The sequence below is a fragment of the Chanodichthys erythropterus genome, chromosome 17 (assembly GCF_024489055.1).
Source record: "Chanodichthys erythropterus isolate Z2021 chromosome 17, ASM2448905v1, whole genome shotgun sequence".
In the NCBI taxonomy this organism is placed as follows: domain Eukaryota; kingdom Metazoa; phylum Chordata; class Actinopteri; order Cypriniformes; family Xenocyprididae; genus Chanodichthys; species Chanodichthys erythropterus.
This window is the reverse complement of record NC_090237.1, coordinates 16,087,786-16,106,866: the sequence shown is the minus strand read 5'-3', so window position 1 is coordinate 16,106,866 and position 19,081 is coordinate 16,087,786. Positions and strand designations below refer to the sequence as shown.

General features: G+C 35.3%; 1 protein-coding gene across 1 annotated transcript; it reads right to left on the bottom strand.

Moving 5' to 3' along the window:
• Positions 1 to 5,451: 5,451 nt before the first annotated feature.
• On the bottom strand, positions 5,452 to 12,290 carry hepacama (hepatic and glial cell adhesion molecule a). Its single transcript, XM_067366110.1, has 8 exons — positions 12,167 to 12,290; positions 9,538 to 9,885; positions 9,183 to 9,464; positions 7,443 to 7,536; positions 7,085 to 7,152; positions 6,283 to 6,285; positions 5,865 to 5,935; positions 5,452 to 5,781 (listed from the first exon to the last, which is right to left on the bottom strand). The coding sequence occupies exons 1-8, from the start codon at positions 12,252 to 12,254 to the stop codon at positions 5,452 to 5,454; spliced, it is 1,284 nt and encodes a 427-aa protein (XP_067222211.1). The 5' UTR covers positions 12,255 to 12,290.
• Positions 12,291 to 19,081: the final 6,791 nt, after the last annotated feature.

The window sequence follows — 19,081 nt, the reverse complement described above, 5'->3', positions numbered from 1 at the left end:
AAGTCTTTAACTCTGTAGTCTAGTAGTTTCAACCAAACAGCATCGGTTATCCCTTCATATTGCTGAGCTACATAGGGTCAAAAAGCAATGTGACACTTTGCTTAACCAAGCATCGAACAATTAAAGGTCAATATTGTTTTGGACCCATTGACTTTCAACATATGGACAAAAAAAATTGTATTTGTATGTAAAAAATAATTATTTTGTTTTCCACAGAAGGTTTTGGATCAACATGAAGATGAATAAATGAAGATTTTCATTTTTGGGGTGAATTATCCCATTAAAAAGCAAATTGATGTTCTCACAAAAGCACATCAATTACTTTGACTAAATGTCAACATTCAATGAAATCCATCCATTTAAGTTCACAGTACACACTTTATAGTGCATAAATACAACTCTCAGTTTTCTCTACACCTCACTTATCATAGTGTCACCTAAGACATTCTTGGAAACTTTCTGGAAGATAAAAGGCCACGTTTATTTCTGACCATGTAACTTAATCTGTACGTAATGAAATGTTCTATTCGTAGCATTGCAGACAGAATGTTTGAGTCAGAAAATAGCAGTCTTGCCTGTGCGGAGTCAGCAGCTCCCGCTTTTTCCCGCGTGCAGGCAGCGTTCCCAGCCGTCCCAGGTGCTCAATGGAGAATAGAGCAAGTGAGCAAGAGAAACCTGGTTGGCATTGAAGGACCCTGAATATAATTGTCACTCTCTCTGTTGTCAGGGGGAACAGTTACTACGGCGAAAAAGTGCCCAACCCCCTTGATGTCTGTTGTAATCATTTAATTTAGTCCTTTCATTGTCCATCTCGCTTAATTTAGCAGCCCACCCCAGAGTCTATATTTACGTCTGAAAAAATGATGGCCCATTGTGACAAATGCAGCTTTAACGCTTGAACATGATGAGATTCATGATGAACCTTTAGTGGAGAAAAATAACACATTTCTAACGCTAACAGATGTCAAACTAATGGTATACAATCACAATTAACATAAAACCATAGCACATAATGCTGGGTGAATTCAATAACATTTCTGTCATTGTAATGTGCCCTACAGTCTCCTGTGCCCACTCAGAGCAACATATGTTCTGGTCAGCTGAGGAAAGGACGAGGGCTAGTATGTAACCACTTGAAACATTGAATGACAGACATTTTTAACACGCAAAACAAAATAAAATTTCTGGCTCAGTCAGGTTTGCAGTGAAGAAGTGACATTGTTGGCATGTGTGGCTGGATCATTAACAGCCCTAACAAACTAGAGATGGAAGTGTGAACAGTAGAGACAAGCGCAAACCTGTTCTCAGCCTCCTTCCTCTTTAATCTCATCCCCGAGGGGCCAAAAAAGCCTCCTACGTCTCAATTCTCTGAGTCTCATGTGCCATTGAATACACTTCACAGTGGAAATAGATTAGCAGCCCGGGCTGCCCAGAGGGGCTGTTTACTGCTGACACAGGGGCTCCATTTTGATAAGAACAGAAGACTGGATATGGCTAATATGGGTGATAAAAAATCCAAATTGTTTTTCCAAACCATTTGGCCAATGAAGTTCATGTCCATTTTTTACCAAAGGCAGATTAAAAAGGACCCGCACAAAAGGGCATCAATTTAAAAGCTTATGCAACTAGGCGAGAAAGAAAATCACACCTCAGGTAATCAGAAACACATTTGCTCTCTGCTGATCATAGGACAAAGGAGAAGAGTCCAGTCATATTTCAATAATAAAGGATCTAAGGGGAAGACATTATCCTAATAATAAAAGGCTTTATGGTTGTTCAGTTTATGGATGTGTGTTCAAGGCTGATCTGGGCAGGAATATGGAAAACTCCTCCATTAGGTTCCTTTCATCTTCTCCTTTCTTTTCAGCATCCTTAATGTTTCACTCACTCTCTGTGTTTGGAAAGTCTCCTTGAAGGATTCGTATATATCTGAGAAAAACAAAACCACACTGCACTGACTTCAAAATCCACACAAAAGATGCCGAACGACTAATAATTGAGCAAAGTGAAGAAAGGTCGGCTCAGTTCTGTTGTTATTAAGCACACATGATTTCACGATATTCTTACTAAGTATAGAAACGTTAAAAATTTTTTTAAATCCTACTGCATTTAGAATCATTCTTATTTGGGTTTTTTCTGGTCTGATTCGAGTATCTACTCCAAACTGTTCCCATGAGCCTTGATTGCAACCATTCTGCATAATCGCCACTTACACACAACACTTTTCACTACGTCAAGTGCTAGCGTTCATGGGCAAAAGAAGAGTGCTGCTAACTCTTGAGTGTAAGATAAAGCAAATCTAATGGCAATAATTTAGTTAAGTGTTTTGGTGGAGTTAATAGAATAACAGCACTATTAAAAAACATCATCCTTAGCCAGCTGCTGTATCTCGTAAAAACACATTCATACTCCTCCTTATACATTTGAAAACAATGTGAATGTGCTATTTATGGACTAAGAGCTATATGTTTTTGTTTTTCAAGACAGAATTATTGTGAAAAGAAAGTCTTAAGCTTTACAATGCCTGAGCTCTGATTGGTTGGCTGATCACACACCTAATGTCTGACAGTGTGACTATTGTAGTTGCCTAACTGCATGTTAGACATGCTCAACAAATTAACAATGCAATATGAAGTCATAAGATATTTCAAAAATCACTCTACATTGTTTTGTGAATATTGCATGCTATTACAGTTTTATATTTGTCCGTATTGTGTTCATGGTTTCTCAAATTTGTTAACATACTATATTTAAATGGAAGCTAGAGCTAATGTAAAACACCCTAATGTAAATGTTATCAAATGCACATGTTCCATTGGTGACAGCAGACTAAAAGATATAACATACTCACCACTTTATAAAACGTCACCAAAACCTGTCAGCTCACATAAGTGTAACTTCAGGCTTACATAATAAATATATGATATTATGTGTTTATAAGCGTCAGTTCCATTTGTGTGGCCCTTTCCTCCCTAAAGAAAACATGTAATAATAACAACAACAATAATACAACTTTTCAAAGGTAAAAAAAACCAAAACTTAGATACAAATCCGATTGTCTAAATATATACCTCACCTGTCCATCTATCACTGGACAGTGGTAAATAGGGCTGCCAACTTCAGCATTGGAAAATCTTGGATCTTTATAGGAAAATAAGGGACAATCAAATATTTGTACTATAACATATTTATGTACAATTTAATTCTAAAAAGAACTAATAAATGACATTTTCAACTAAAATGTTGTTGCAAACATGTATGAATAAAAATGCATATTAGCCTACATAGAATTTGCATACATTACAGAGAATTTAAAGGGTTAGTTCACCCAAAAATGAAAATTCTGTCATTTATTACTTACCCTCATGCTGTCTACCCGTAAGACCTTCGTTAATCTTCAGAACACAAATTAAGATATTTAAGTTGAAATCCAATAGCTCTGTGAGGCCTGCATAGGGAGCAATGGACATAAAGGTACTAAAAACATATTTAAATCGGTTCATGTGTGTACAGTGGTTCAATATTAATATTATAAAGCGACGAGAATATTTTTGGTACGCCCCCCAAGTAAAACAACGACTTATTTAGTGATGGCCGATTTCAAAACACTGCTTCAGTAAGATTCGGAGCACAGATGAATCAGTGTGTCGAATCTGCTGTTCGGAACGCCAAAGTCACGTGATTTCAGCCGTTGGCAGTTTGACACAAGATCTGAATCATGATTCGACACGCTGATTCATTTATGCTCCGAATCTTCATTAAGCAGTGTTTTGAAATCGGCTATCACTAAATAAGTCATTATTTGTTTTTTTTGGCGCTCCAAAAATATTCTCGTCGCTTTATAATATTAATATTGAACCACTGTATTCACATGAACTGATTTAAATATGTTTTTAGTACCTTTATGGATCTTGAGAGAGGAAGTGCTCCATATGGAGGCCTTACGGAGCCATCGGATTTCAACTAAAACATTTTAATTTGTGTTCTGAAGATTAACGAAGGTTTTACGGTTGTGGAACGGCATGAGGGTAAGTAATAAATGACTTTTCATTTTTTGGGGGAACTAACCCTTTAAAAAACTAGTATGGGCTGTAAAGATGAACAGATTGACAAAGGTAAACAACACATTGGTCTAACGTTACACTTTTTTTTTCTTTTAGAAATAAACTGTAACTTGCCTAAATAGGATAAGCAAAACAAATGTGGTCGTGTCGGAGATTCATTCAAGCATTTAATTCAGACAAAAAACACTTCAGATACTGAAATGACAAACACTATGTGGTACAGTCCAAATATTTTAAGTGTCCCTTATTTTCCTATAAAGAACCAAAATTGTCCCTTATTTTCCTGAACTTTGCAACCCTACACGATGCTCAAAGTTCGCCCTCCTTGAAAAGTGATTAAAAGTCAAGGTGTAACGTTAGTTAACTTGGGGTAATTTGAGGTTAGGCCTACCGGAAGAACGGTCACAGGACAGGAGTGAGGTAAGATGTAGGTTACGTTGTTGTTATTGACAAGACTGTAACCTCCTCTCGAACTGTCGTGTCGTGTCGCGCGCAGCGTTTAACTAAATATTTATTTTAAACATTAAGATATAATGTACCGGATTAATTCAACATATTCTTTTAAGTATTTAGCTCACAAACCTTTGAGTGAACATTTTATTGAGGAGAAAATGCTAAAATTAGTTTACTCTCTAAATCAAAATGAAGTGACTCAGTTAAAAACAATTTCTATTGTCCTACAGGAAAAAGGAAGGAGAGCAAGGCTGAAAACGAGTTAAACAACACTATCTGGCTTTGAAATGACGCAGATGTTTTATTGATTGATAGCATAGACTGTAAAAAAAGATTGATAGTGATGTGGGAGCCTCTGGTGGTTGAAACGTGTAAATTGACAATAATTGTGTAAAGGCTGGTGTCTTTATGCCCTTATGTCTTTTTAAATATTCAGAAAGAAAGAGATATTATTTGAGTGATTTACTTTTGTTTTCTGTCAAAAAGAAGACAAAAAGAATAAAATCATTTTAATACTGGCATAAAGAAATCATATTTACAGTAAACCCTTACAGATCCCAATAATGCTCAATTATAGCTGAAATTAAACTGTATATTTTCTATTTATAGGATTACTTTGGTTTAGTTTAAGCTATTTCTTAAACCACAGCTGAAAACGAATGATGAAATTGTTCTATTAGTGTTAAAAAAACTATTAAACCATCCAGTACATCCATGTAATCCTCTTGTATTAGTTGTTTACCACTACTGATCTTTAAGTTTTGGTCTTGTACACAATTCATTCACCTATATCTTTTGTAAAGCATGAAATGCTAACATTTACATAGGATAACTAATAAAAACAACTAATTAAAATTCCCATACCCACATACATAATCTCATATTCTGATATTATCCTTGACATTTTACATTTAAATCTCTCCATCCGTCTTGCTCATCGGGTAAGGCTGTGGTAGTGCATATTGATTTCTGGTTCAACTGGATGTTCTTCTCCATGTGGAGGGGTGGGGCTTAGTCTTGGAGGGTGGGGCTTGCGTGTTAAGCTGCCCAGGTGTTGGGGACAGGAGAGGGGTGGAGTGAGCGTCGGATGAGGGGTTGATGGAGGAGAGGGGACGGGAGTACGGGGGTATCTTCTTCCTGAATGCATATAAGCATCTGGAGAGTGTGCAGAATGTGGAGCCATGTTGGGATAACAAGGTGGGCTGAGGGGATCAGTAGGGGTGATATAATTACAGGAAGACTCATTTGTTCCCTCAGGGAAATCCTGGAAATAATAATAAAAATGTAAAATAATAAAAAAAAATTAAAACATCATCAATAACAACAATAATAATAATAATGTCTTACCGTTTCATTGAGGACATATAGTCCACCTGGGTTCCGACGATTATGGTAATTTCTAGCAGGCACGATATCAACTAGAGTAAAGAGAGCATTCAAGCTTTAATAAAAATAAATTATTTAATAATTAAATAAAAGCAAACAATTTATTTTTATTATATTCAAAGTGTAAAAGTGCATTCAGTAATTTTTATTGTTGCTCTGTTCGATATGAAAGTAGCCTTGGACTGACACCTAGTGGTGTGGATGTAGCATAATGCAAAAGCAAATATTTTGTAACTAATGCTATTGTAGAATTCATATATTTACTGTCAGTGGCGATTAATTTATTCAAACTAACATGTCGAATTACGGAGGTTTCAGAGATAAACAGTAGTATTCTGCTGGTTATGTGATCTCAAAATGGCTGCCTGCATGAGGCGACCCACTCGAAAATAAAACTTTTTTTTTAGGCTACTGATATATTAGTCTTCCCCCCGGTTTCACAGACAAGGCTTAAGCTATTCCTAGACTAAAATGCACGTTTGAGCTTTTTTTAACTGAAAGTAACTTGCACTGACATATCTTAAAATATGTCAGAGTCATTGTTTTGTCTCAAGATGCACACCAGTAATGTTTTTTTTTTTCCTAGTTTTATGTTTAAATACCCTAATTGAACTAAGGCTTGAACTTAGGCTAAGTCCTGTCTGTGAAACCGGGCCTTGATGTGATAAGTGTTGTTAATGTTAACTTAAACTAAAATTGTTTCAGATAATTGAAATAAATCTGAAAATAAAATAAAATATGAAAATTAAATTAATAAGTAAAAAAAAAAAAAATCTAAACAAAAATGAGAAATGTTGCCTCAGCAAGAAATCTAAAAAAAAAAGTACTAAAATGACTAAAACTACATTTTAAAAGAAAATTAAAGCTATATAAATATATACATAAAAAAAACTAATACAAATAACAAAAGCACAAAACAAAATTACTAAAACTTAAAGTAAAATTTAAATGAAAACTGAAAATATAAAAATAAAAGCTAATTCAAAATATAATGTAAATAAATAATAAATAAATGCTATAAATAATATACTAAAAGAACTTTTTTCATTTTAAACATTTTTACTACTTTAAGTAACATTTTTAATGAGGGAAAAATTACTGAGTGCACCTTTAAAATATTAAAAAAGGAGAACATTGAGATTTATCTTGAGTTATTTTGCAATAACAATGAACAAAAATACCATCATGATTGTCGTTACTCTGCTCTGCTAAATTTTGCCTGCTCTGTCTGGCAAGCTGTTGCCTTTTTCTGTAGATAGAACAACAATGTATTTTTGTTAGCAACATATCTGACTGTGATCAAAATATCAAATGCAATATCATATTCATTAAATGCACAAACAGAAACCAAAAGTTGAGTTCTTTCCAATTTAATCAGTTGCATTGGTCTTTGTTCTTCTCTGATCTGTGGAACTTTGGCCTCCTAACATTTGAAGCACAAAGACTTTTCTTGCAAGAACAGTGCGAGCTGCTGAGATTTATTGTGGCTTGCTTTAGACTAATCAAAGAGAATGGATATAGGGATAATAGAGCTGGTACTTTTTGGAGGGTTTCCAACAGGCGCAAACGGTCACCAAGGTGATGAGTAAGAAAATGCCTCCCGTGGAGAGGATGATATATAGAGAACTCCGTCCTGCAAAATTTAAAAGAAGAATACAGGGTGACACAGTACATCCAAACAGTGCTCTGGAAAACTACTCTGTAGACAAGGTCCAAAGTAAGGAGACCTCAAATGGAAGACTGATTGCACAGGTTGCCAGGAATACCAAGTGCAAGAATGAATAGGGCAATGTGGGGCTTTTTTTAAAGGGTAGACTGTGCAGGGGGAATGCAGGACCCCGCTGAGCTCAGAAATGTGTGCAAGTGGAGAGGTAGATGGATGAAAGGATCAGCTGAGCTCCAGTGGAGCAAAACTGTAAACACTTTCCTTCATCAGCACTTTTCATAAACACACACAACCAGCCAGAATTAAAAGATAGTTCACCCAAAATGAATTATTTACTCACCCTCATGTTGTTCCAAAGCCATATGCTGCTATATATATATATATATATATATTTCAGTTTTCATTTTAAATTTAATTTAAGTTTTAGTTATGTGCTTTTGCATTTCATTGTAATATTTCTATAAAACTTTAATTATTTTTTATTTTAGTTTTAGCAATTTTAGTACTTTAATAAACTCATTTCAGTTAATTGCTAAGGCAACATATCTATTTATACTTTAACATTTTCTATTAAAGAATTAGTTCACTTTCAAATGAAAATTACTGATGAACACAATTGGAGAAATATTAATAAATATCCTGAAGCATTCAAGCTTTATAATGGCAGTATGTGTTGCCAAATGAGTTTGAGATGAAGAAAGTGTCTCTATTCACATCCATCCATCATATTCCACACGGCTCCGGGGGGGTTAATAATGGCCTTCTGAAGCGAAGTGATGCGTTTTTTGTGAGAAAAATATCCATATTTAACAAGTTATGAAGCAAAAAATATCTAGCCTCTGCCAGACTGCCTTCCATATTCAGCATATGGAAAAAGTGTATCTGACGAGACGCCAGTTTACAAATTCTTCGTAAGTAGAATATGGAAGGCGGTCTGGCGGAAGCTATATATTTTACTTAATAACTTAAATATATATATATATATATATATATATATATATATATATATATATATATATATATATATATATTTTTTTTTTTTACACAAAAGCATAATTTCACTTCAGGTCTTTATTAACCCTCCAGAGCCATGTGGATGTTTATGATTATCTGTTTTTTTCCTTTCGATTTTTTTTTTAAAGATTGTTCACATACTGTACCTGATAACTGCTTATCACTAATGTAAAAAAAAATCATGTTGTAACATGTTGTGTTCATTTTCACTGTTCGATTGGCTGAGTTCTTATCCTTGTTTGTTACTATGGTTTCTAAATAGTTTCACACCTGTTCCTTGTTTTGTTAATTATCATTCACTGTGTATATAAGCCCTTAGTTTTCCCAGTTCTGTGTTTATCGTCGTCAGTGTTTAATGTGTAGTTGGCTTGCTTATTTTCTGTGCTCATTAAAATATATCTTGTTTATTCTTCGTCTCGCTCTTTTGTGGATTACACCACACAGCGTAACTGTGACAAATCATGCAGCTCTTTTTCTTTTCATGACTTATTTCTATAATACTTTGTTGTTTTCATCCTTTATGTAACATAGCAACATTTAATGTGACATTTAAGGTCATGGATCATGGATGAAGGTGACAGTGGAGTCTCAACACCTACTGTAGACAGTGAGTTTGACGGGCAGGCTCTTCATACTACTGATGGGGTTTTCCACCCTGCAGCTGTAGATGTCATCATCTGACATCACAACACGGGAGATGGTCAGGACCTTCTGGTCATGTGACAGGAGCAGACGCGAGTCATTGGTCAAAGTTTTCCCACCCTTCAGCCAGCTATATGTGGGTTTGGTGCCACTATTGTGAGTGCAGTTGAGTATGAAGAACTCAGTCAGCTCCAGGACGGATGAGGCCACCATGTGAACAAAAGGCCTGGACACTGGAACTGTGAAAGAACAGGACAACATGAATAAGGAAAGTTGCTCTTCACATAGATGAAACGTCCATGTCGGTCTTACCATCCACGGTTAGGTTGACATATCGCTCCCCAGTGAAGGTATCATCAGTGATAGAGATCTCCACCTCATACGCGCCCTCATCAGACAGCTGCAGGTGATGCAGGAGCAGGGAGCCGTTCTCGTACAGGAGGATTCGACCACGGTACTCGGGCCTAAGGTTCCCAATGATTTCTGTACCAATGGACTGGACCACAGTGACGGGTTTGTCTCTCTTTAGCTGCCATTTAATAACGGGCTGGTCGGAGCTGGTGCTGGTGTAGGTCACAGAGAGAAGGGCGGAGCCTCCGAGTGTACCTCGCACTAGAGGAGACGGGCTGCTGATGTTGACCCCACCTACAAATACATTCACTAACAGACACATTAGAGCGAAACTAATGCTATTGCTGTCGCAAAAGGTCAGTGTATTTTAAATGATTTGTACTGTACTGTACTGTAAACCCACTCTGAAACAATATTCACTAGAGTAAACTTGTCCCAGTTTACCCTACATACTGACAAATTACCCTGAAAGTACTGTAAGTGGCTTTAGATGAACATTTCTGACAAATGAATAAATATACATTGAAGTATGCTTACTTTATTAATAACATTTATACCATTTTATAATAAAATGACTCTTTATGACTAAATTTAAAATATTATTTTAAGTCTATTATTTTGAGTTAATTGAGTTGTGGAAGATGGGAGAATGCAGTCTGATATTAAGATACTGAATATATTATGATATTTTAATATATATGAAATGGTACTTCAAGGGTTTAAATATAAATATGATCATATATATCTATATATATATATATATCTATCTATATATATATATATATATATATATCTATATATATATATATATCTATCTATATATATATATACATACAGTACTGTGCAAAAGTCTTAGGCATGTCAGTATTTTCACCCCCCAAAAAAGGTTTTAAGCCAGTTATTTATATCTTTTGCTATAGTCAATATATATATTTGTATATATATTTCATATAATATATATTTGTGTGTGTATATATATATATATATATATATATATATATATATATATATATATATATATATATATATATATATATATATATATATATATATATATATATATACTTACATACATACAGTCAAACCAAAATGTATGCAGACACCTTTAAATTTTTATTCATTATTACAGTTTATTTGCTATAGTTTAAAAAAAAAAAAAAAAAAAGGTAATAAAATATGTCAAGATCTCAAGTTTAACAAGAGTTAAACTGCGTCAGAAAAACAATAATCTTAATAATGTCAGATAACAAGGTCAAAGTGTCTAAATAATTTTTGGTCCCCAATTTTATATCAATTTTACTGGTAGTCCACTGTGTGAAGAATTTTTGGGTATAATATGTCACAGTTGACTTTATTTTGCTATCCTCACTTACATAAATGAACTATAGTGTCCTGCACCCACTAGTAAAAAAAAAAAAAAAAAAAAAAAATATATATATTTATATATATATATATGTATATATATATAAACTCATATATAATTATTAATTATATATAATTCATTATTAATTATATATTATATATTTATTATTATACAATTATATATATTCATTTTATTTATAATTATATATACTAAATATTAATTAAATTATCATTATATATTCTTATATAGTATTAGATAATATTAATAAAACTATTAATTTTATTAATATATTATTATTATATTTATAAAACTTTTTTTTGTGCAGTGTGAACTGCAAATACAAACTCTCCAGTGAGATACCTGCTGGTAAACAGCTTTATGCTTATTGCTTCTGAGTGAGCCAACATGTCCTTGCCCGCTTTGCCAGGGCAGTACGAGTCAGCGTGGCATGGCTCAATCTCTGTGGTAACAATTCTCAGTGCTGAGGTCTTGCCAGGATGAGCTAACAAAGGTCTGGATTGTAGACTTGCTCTCCTCCAATCAGGGGAAGCTGCGCAAGAGACACGCTCTTTTGTGGATGGGGGAATGTAGACAGTGAGGCCCAGTGATTCTGCTAATCAAAGCTCTCTGAGGAAGACTAGGCTTTAGTTAGGATATGCTCTTGCCTTCGTCCCCTTTCCTGGCACATCAGTACCTGATTTTAAGAAAATGTGATTTCATCAAGCTAATGCCAACTCAGTCATGCCATTGTGATTGTTCTGAACTTGCTGTTTTTACTTTGTGCACAAATGCGTGATTTAAAATTAATCTAATCCATGGATGGAGCATGATTTTTTTCTTTTGCCGAACTGTAAAAAAAACTGGTCTGGGATATGATCATTTAAAAAAATTAAAATAAAAACAATTTTGCAATATGCTTTTTTTTGAGAGAGAGTTTGTGTAATATTATAACCATTCTATTTGCCTTTTAACTTTCTTACTATTAAATTCATATTTTTTAGACAATGTTTCTGAAAAAACAAAACACAAATTTAAAATGTACATTTTCACTGAGTGCCCTAATTAAACTTGACTGATAGCTCTATTTGTGTTATGTGTCATCCAGCCACCCACAAACAAAACACACACTGAAAAGTGAAAATGACAAGAGCGTACACTTTTTCCTTCTTCCTCTTTAGAAAGTTTTCCCTCAACACGAACAGTGGAAAAGTCATGATGTTGTCTTACCTGCCAAGGAAAAGATGAAAAGCCATAGGAGAAGAAACAGTGAAGGAACGGCTGTCTTTTTGCATGATGCCTCCCTCTCTGCCTTCATCTTGGGAGCAGCGCTGGGTTTCTCTCCCACACAATCAGCATGATTTGTCCACTCAAGGCACGTCGCTGCGAATGCAGAGTGCTTCCTGCCAGACGGGACACTGGCTGCTCTGAACCCCACTCTCAGGACCCTAGCCTGAACAACAACTCTATGTGCGATCTCGTATGTGTGTGTGTGTGTGCTTTCCTCGCTTTACAAGCTTCTCCACAGTGATTATTTTCAGGGCCCCTTTGTGTGTGTGCATTTGTGCATGTGTGCGCTTGTCTCCTCAGTAAAGGCACTAGGATGAGTGCGAGATGGTTGGAGATATGCGTTTTTGTTGTTACATGGCAGATATGAGCAGTCACGTAAAAGAGCATATTTGTGTGACATGATATAATACATCCACAGTGGCGTTCAAAAGCAAGACGCAATGACACATTTTGTCAAAATTGAGTTACGAATGAAATCGGGGCTCTTAGACCGGGGATTTCAAACTGGGATGCTCTTGTAAAGGTTTGAAATTAGTAATTTTATTTTATTGACAACCTTTGTTTTATATTTCTATTGCAGTTTATACATATAAAAATATTCAATGGTGAGTAGAAAGAAAAGCAGTGTCCACTTAATAGAAAATAAATGTTTATGATTTTAAAATTGATATAAAAGAAACTATGTAGATAATTCAGTAGACATTTATTCAGTGGCAGCCATTAAGTCAATCAGGCAAATCAGCCAATATACAATTTTAACAATGATATTGTCTCCAGTCCCCAACTTTAAAGGATTAGTTCACTTTCAAATAAAATTTTCATGATAATTTACTCACCCCCATGTCATCCAAGATGTTCATATCTTTCTTCAGTCGAAAAGAAATGAAGGTTTTTGATGAAAATTTTCCAGGATTTTTCTCCTTATAATGGACTTCAATGGCCTCCAAACAGTTGAAGGTCAAAATTACAGTTCCAGTGCAGCTTCAAAGGGCTTTAAATGATACCAGACGAGGAATAAGGGTCTTATCTAGCAAAACAATCTGTCATTTTCTTTAAAAAATGAAAATGTAAATGCTTTATATAAACAAATGATCGCCTTCCAAGTGGTTCCGCCAAAACCCCACTTTCGTATTCTTCAAAAAGCTTACGCTGTATGTCCTACGCCTTCCCTATTCTACTTACGGAAAGAACACGTTCTATTTTTTCCATACGTTGAATAGGGAAGGCGTAGGACATGCAGCGTAAGCTTTTTGAAGAATACGAAAGTGTGGTTTTGGCGGAACCACTTGGAAGGCGATCATTTGTTTATATAAAGCATTTACATTTTTTTCAAAAATGACCGATTGTTTCTCTAGATAAGACCCTTATTCCTCGTCTGGTATCGTTTAAAGCCCTTTGAAGCTGCACTGGAACTGTAATTTTGACCTTCAACCATTTGGAGGCCATTGAAGTCCATTATAAGGATAATAATCCTGGAATGTTTTCATCAAAAACCTTCATTTCTTTTCGACTGAAGAAAGAAAGACATGAACATCTTGGATGACATGGGGGTGAGTAAATTATCATGAAATTTTAATTTGAAAGTGAACTAATCCTTTAATGAGGGTTCAAGGAGGACTAATTCAGACACTTGACGTATAGTTTACAATATGAATGAAAGGAGAACCTTTTTTTGAAGTTGCTATACAACTACTCAAGGACAAGTGTTCAAGCTGAATAATACATGCTTTTTCTAAAAAAAAAAAAAAAAAAAAACTCTACTCCACCAACCCCTAACCAGGCCCTCCCACATGAGCACATTGTAAGCCACATATATCTTTTACCCACCAGGCCATAAAGGATGAAAAGAGGACCTACAGGCTGCTAAGGCATCAGTCTTCAGCGAAAAGGCCTTTGTGTACAAGAGTTGGATGGTTTTATTTTAAACAATTCCTAGAGACATTTTAAAATGGATCTAGATTAACAGTTTCAAATTCATTTATTTTAATAAATGAATAATTAGAGCAATATAATAATAGCCTACTATATCCCTATATTAATTATTTTATTATAAATATATTTTAAAGGGTTCGTTCACTCAAAAATGAAAATTCTGTCATTACTCACCCTCATATCGTTCCAAACCCGTAACACTTTCATCTTCAGAACACAAATTAAGATCTTGAAATCTTTCTGTCCCTTCATTGACAGCAACACAGCTACATAATTCAAGGCCCAGAAAGACGGTAAAGACATCATATAAGTACTTTATGTGACTCCAGTGGTTTAACCTCAATTTTATGAAGCGACGCGAATGCTTTGTTTGCGCAAAAAAAAAACATAATTCACCACTTTATTTACAAAATATTAATCTCCAAAGCGCGTTCGCGCAACAACGTCTGCGCTCGCGTGCGTCTTGGTGCTCTCGTCTCGTGAACATGTGCGCATGCGTGTAGTGTTGTCGCTTGAGTCTGTTCTCGCATACGTCGTGGTCTCGTGAACGCGCGATAGAGATTATTTTGTAAATAAAGTGGTTAATTATGTTTTTTCATTAAAAAGATCTTAATTTGTGTTGCGTATAAGAACGAATGTCTTATGGGTTTAGAGCGACGTGAGGGTGAATAATTAATGACAGAAATTTCATTTTTGGGTGAACTAACCCTTTAACAATAATTATTTTTATTTAATTATATTAATTCATTTTATGTGTTCTCTTCATTGCAACAATACATTATTTCCACTGCTGAAATGAAACAATGTGCCAGGAACTGTGGCCTAGCCGTCACATGATGTCTGTCTGGGAGCTGATGTCATTGTCTTGCAGAGGTCAGCAGCTGCGGTGGTCACAGACACCCACAGACAAAAAGAAAGATTCACTATGAGAGAGTGTAGCAGAAAACCCTCTGGAAAAGCTTGAAGGCTTTAGTATACTTAACATTTTAAAAGTAGCTTGTTCAAATAGTTAATGCCGATATGAGCAATAGTGATGCTAGAAACACAACTAATTGTTTAGCGCACAATGAAAACAATTAAATAACAACAGATGGCATTTCTGATAATATATGCCAAACCAAGACAGCAAATTAGGAGAGCTAAAATTGATGATCCAAACTGAGTATTTGAAATGTTAGCCTCCCACTCAGCAAAAAGAGCAGATGATGTATGCAAAATGGCACAGAAAGAAAAAGCTTTTTAATGGAACATACAGTCTGTTATCCTCAAGGGCCTCCTCTGTTCTTGGTGATCAAAGCTTTAGTAGGGCTCTCTGAGACACAAACATACTCGCACAAAGCTTGGCATTAGCCTTTGTCCTCTGGTGGATAAAAGTCTTCCCGGACTCTCTCATCTTGTGAAGAAATCTGTCAAGTGGAGTCAGTGGGAACATCCAAGGTCAATAGTGCACTGAAAGCATGAAAGATCCTCGCACACGTCTCCGCTGGAGAATATCCTCTTGAAGCTGTAGTGCACATGCACTGGACTTCATGAGACATGAGAACATTTCATGAGAAAAGAACTTATAATTTCCCCTGAGAAATTCACTCATAAAACATTTCCAGTAAGACATTTGTGGTGCTTTTTGATGCTTGCTAGCTCTTGGATCATAAGTTACATGGAGAAAAAAAACAGCATAAACCTTTTTCAAAACATCTACTTTTTGGGTGAGTAAATGATGACAAAAGTTTTAATTTTTAAAACTATTGTTGTAATTTTAATTTTTAATACAGTTACATAGCCAATATATGTCAGCTGTTTTTTTTAGGCTATATTACTTATATACTATTATAGTATTTATTAATATATTAATTAGCTTTTATTTTGAAATTTTTTCTTTTAGTAATTTTAGGTGCTTTTTTGGGTGCTTTTGTTATTTTATTTTAGTTTTAGTAACTTTAGTACTTCAACTTAGACCTGTTGTATTTCAGTTAGTTGGGAAGGCAGCTTTACATTTAAGATTATTTTATCTAATATTTATAATTTTAGTTTAGTTTTATTTCAATCAACAAAAATGATTTTTAATAGTTAACAATAACAACACTGCTATGTGCACACTGTTGCTTTGGGGAAAAAGGTGGATCAAGCGTTGATGTGCTTTTGTTGCTGGTAAACTGGTTATATACAGGCTCCCTCTACTGGAGGTTTTGATTTACTGCCACCGTGAAATACAAAAGAGCCAATTAAGCACAAAAACTAAACCGTTCAAAGAGTGTTGAGATTAAGACAGATATTTCAAATGTGGAAAGTTTTTCCAACATCAATCCACGACTGAGATGCTATGAGATTCTACAGATGTAGCAGCCAGTCGGGGCTAATGCTAACTGAGCATGTTTCTGTGAGGCAAAACAGTAACTGGCTGTCACAATTATGTAAATCCACTCTCATTTTTTTTGTGTTAAAACACACACACACACATTTTCAAGTGTAATTCGATCTTTTACAGGCTATAAATACATAATATGTCTGTGTTGTGCAGGTTAGCTGAATGTTTCTGGCGGAATGGCAGCTGTCAGGTCAGCGGCAGTCTGTCGAGGGCAGGAATCATGGGACACACACAGCAGCAGCAGTCTGAGAGAGAACTGTCTTATGGCACTTTGTGTTGCCATAGGCAACCTGTAAAAATGCTGTTAGGAGACTGTAAGTCATGGAGCCAGTGACAGAATTAATTCTGGGGAAGTTACATCGGAGCCCCCTAAAGCTGAGGCCTGCATGCGGAGGAGGGAATGTGGGCGACTGAGTTCAAGCGCACATTTCTCACCCGGGGAAGAAGACAAGTTGAGCCACACAAAGAAATGACAATTATGGCAGGTCTTTGTTGCTGTGCGGAGGACATCTTGTCCAGTTTTTCCTCCTGCCTATCCAAGTTTAGAAATGTTGAAAGTCAGTAGCCTACGAAAAGTGATCGAAAGCCACTTGATTTGAGGAAATCTACTTCATAAGGTTAAGCCACACAACATCAAATATAATCAGTCACTGTGAAATAAAACATTCAGCACAGGATTTATGAAGTCAGTCCAGTTTGTTTAACCTGGGCAATGTGATTCATTGTGTACACAGAGTACGTCAGCTGAGACACAATTGAAAAATAAGATTAACGGAGTGCTGTATGTCTTTAATTATGAAGCGCAGTACACAGTCCAATTAAGTGCAGCTCTTTATGTAATGGCTGAGTGATTAATATGGTCATGGGGAAATAGACTCATTATTTATGTTCTCAAATCTCTCATTCTTAAAGGGATAGTTCACCTAAAATGCAAATTTTGTCATTTACTCACCCAGCCTTATGTCTTTTATACACGTATGAGTTACAAAAAAGAAGGTCTTTTTCATAAAATTACAATCACTGGATACTGGAGACTTAAAGGCCCACTGAAGAGTGTTGGAATGCGCAGCATTATTCAATGTGTTGACGTAATTTCAACTGAAACAGGAAGACGGTGATATATCGAACAGCCCCGCCCCTTTTTTTAAAATTGCCAATAGCATTTCGTTTATGTTACAGCTCGGCCAAAGCCGTTAGACTCTGTAAAATCTCTGTTTCCTTCTAATCTCTAACCATTTCTCCTCATAATGTCCTTGCTTATATACAGCATTCTGTGCAGAATTCAAATGGGTCAAATACCTTTTGTGATCTGTGCCGACTCGCGCATATGAGCCGCTCTGTGCTCTCGTGTCTCTGGACCAGAGCAGACTGCTCGCGTTGCGGCGGTTCATGTGACACTAATGCGAAAACGGACTTCATTCGTGTCAAAGGAAAGCTTACACGTCTAAATCTAAATCGTAAAAAATTCTCTATATAGTGCACTACGTGCCTTTCACCATGTAGAAACTAGTAAATGTGTGAGCAAATGACTGATTTGAGCTGAGGCTTCAGCGTCTGTAAAAGTGTAGGAGGAGGCGGGGCTTCAGATTCTAGAGAGCATTTGATTGGACCGAAGATTTGACGAGAAACTGAAGTGCGATGTGATGTCATGAAAATCCGTGATCAATTGTAGTGGAAGTGAGAGACTGTTTTGAATGCTCATGTGTCGTAAATGCACATTTTGTTATTGTTTTGGAACACACCAGCTTATTCATAACCTTAAGGCTAACATATTCATACTGCACGTCCTGATATTGCTGAGTTAGATGCCTTCCTGGGTTAACATATTTTGTTGATCCTGGAACAACATCTCTAAAAAATGCTGGGTTAAAAACAACCCAAGTTGGGTTGAAAATGGACAACCCCAGCGATTGGGTTGTTTTAACCCAGCGGTTGGGTTAAATGTTTGCCCAACCTGCTGGGTAGTTTTATTTAAACCAACTATTATTTAAAAATTGCTATATGGCTAGCTTAAAATGAACCCAAAATAGTTGGGATAAATAAAAACCAGATGCAATTAGAGACAACAATAATAGACAAAAGGTGAATGTTTATTAATAAGCTTTAATATTTTATTAATATAAATGTAATAGTTTAATAGTTTATTAATATAAATGTATTAATAAGCAATTTAATAAATGTTTATAGTTTAATAATTATTCATTGAACATTAATAAATGTTCATTTCCAACATTGGGTTAATTTTAATTAAGCAATACAGTAATTTTTAAACAATAGTTGAGTTAAATAAAACAACCCAATTGCTGGGTTTGTCCATTTTCAACCCAACTTGGGTTGTTTTTAACCCAGCATTTTTTAGAGTGTAGTCTGAAAATTTAGTCTTAACCCTATTCCTACCCCTAAACCTAACCCTACCCATAAATTATCCCAAAAATCAGAGGGAAATGAACACTTATGTAGAAGCACCAATTCATGATTTTAAGCCTAAACTTGACATAATCTGTAAACTTGTCCCTCAAATCTGATTGGTTGATTTGAATGTTGTTCCAGGATCAACA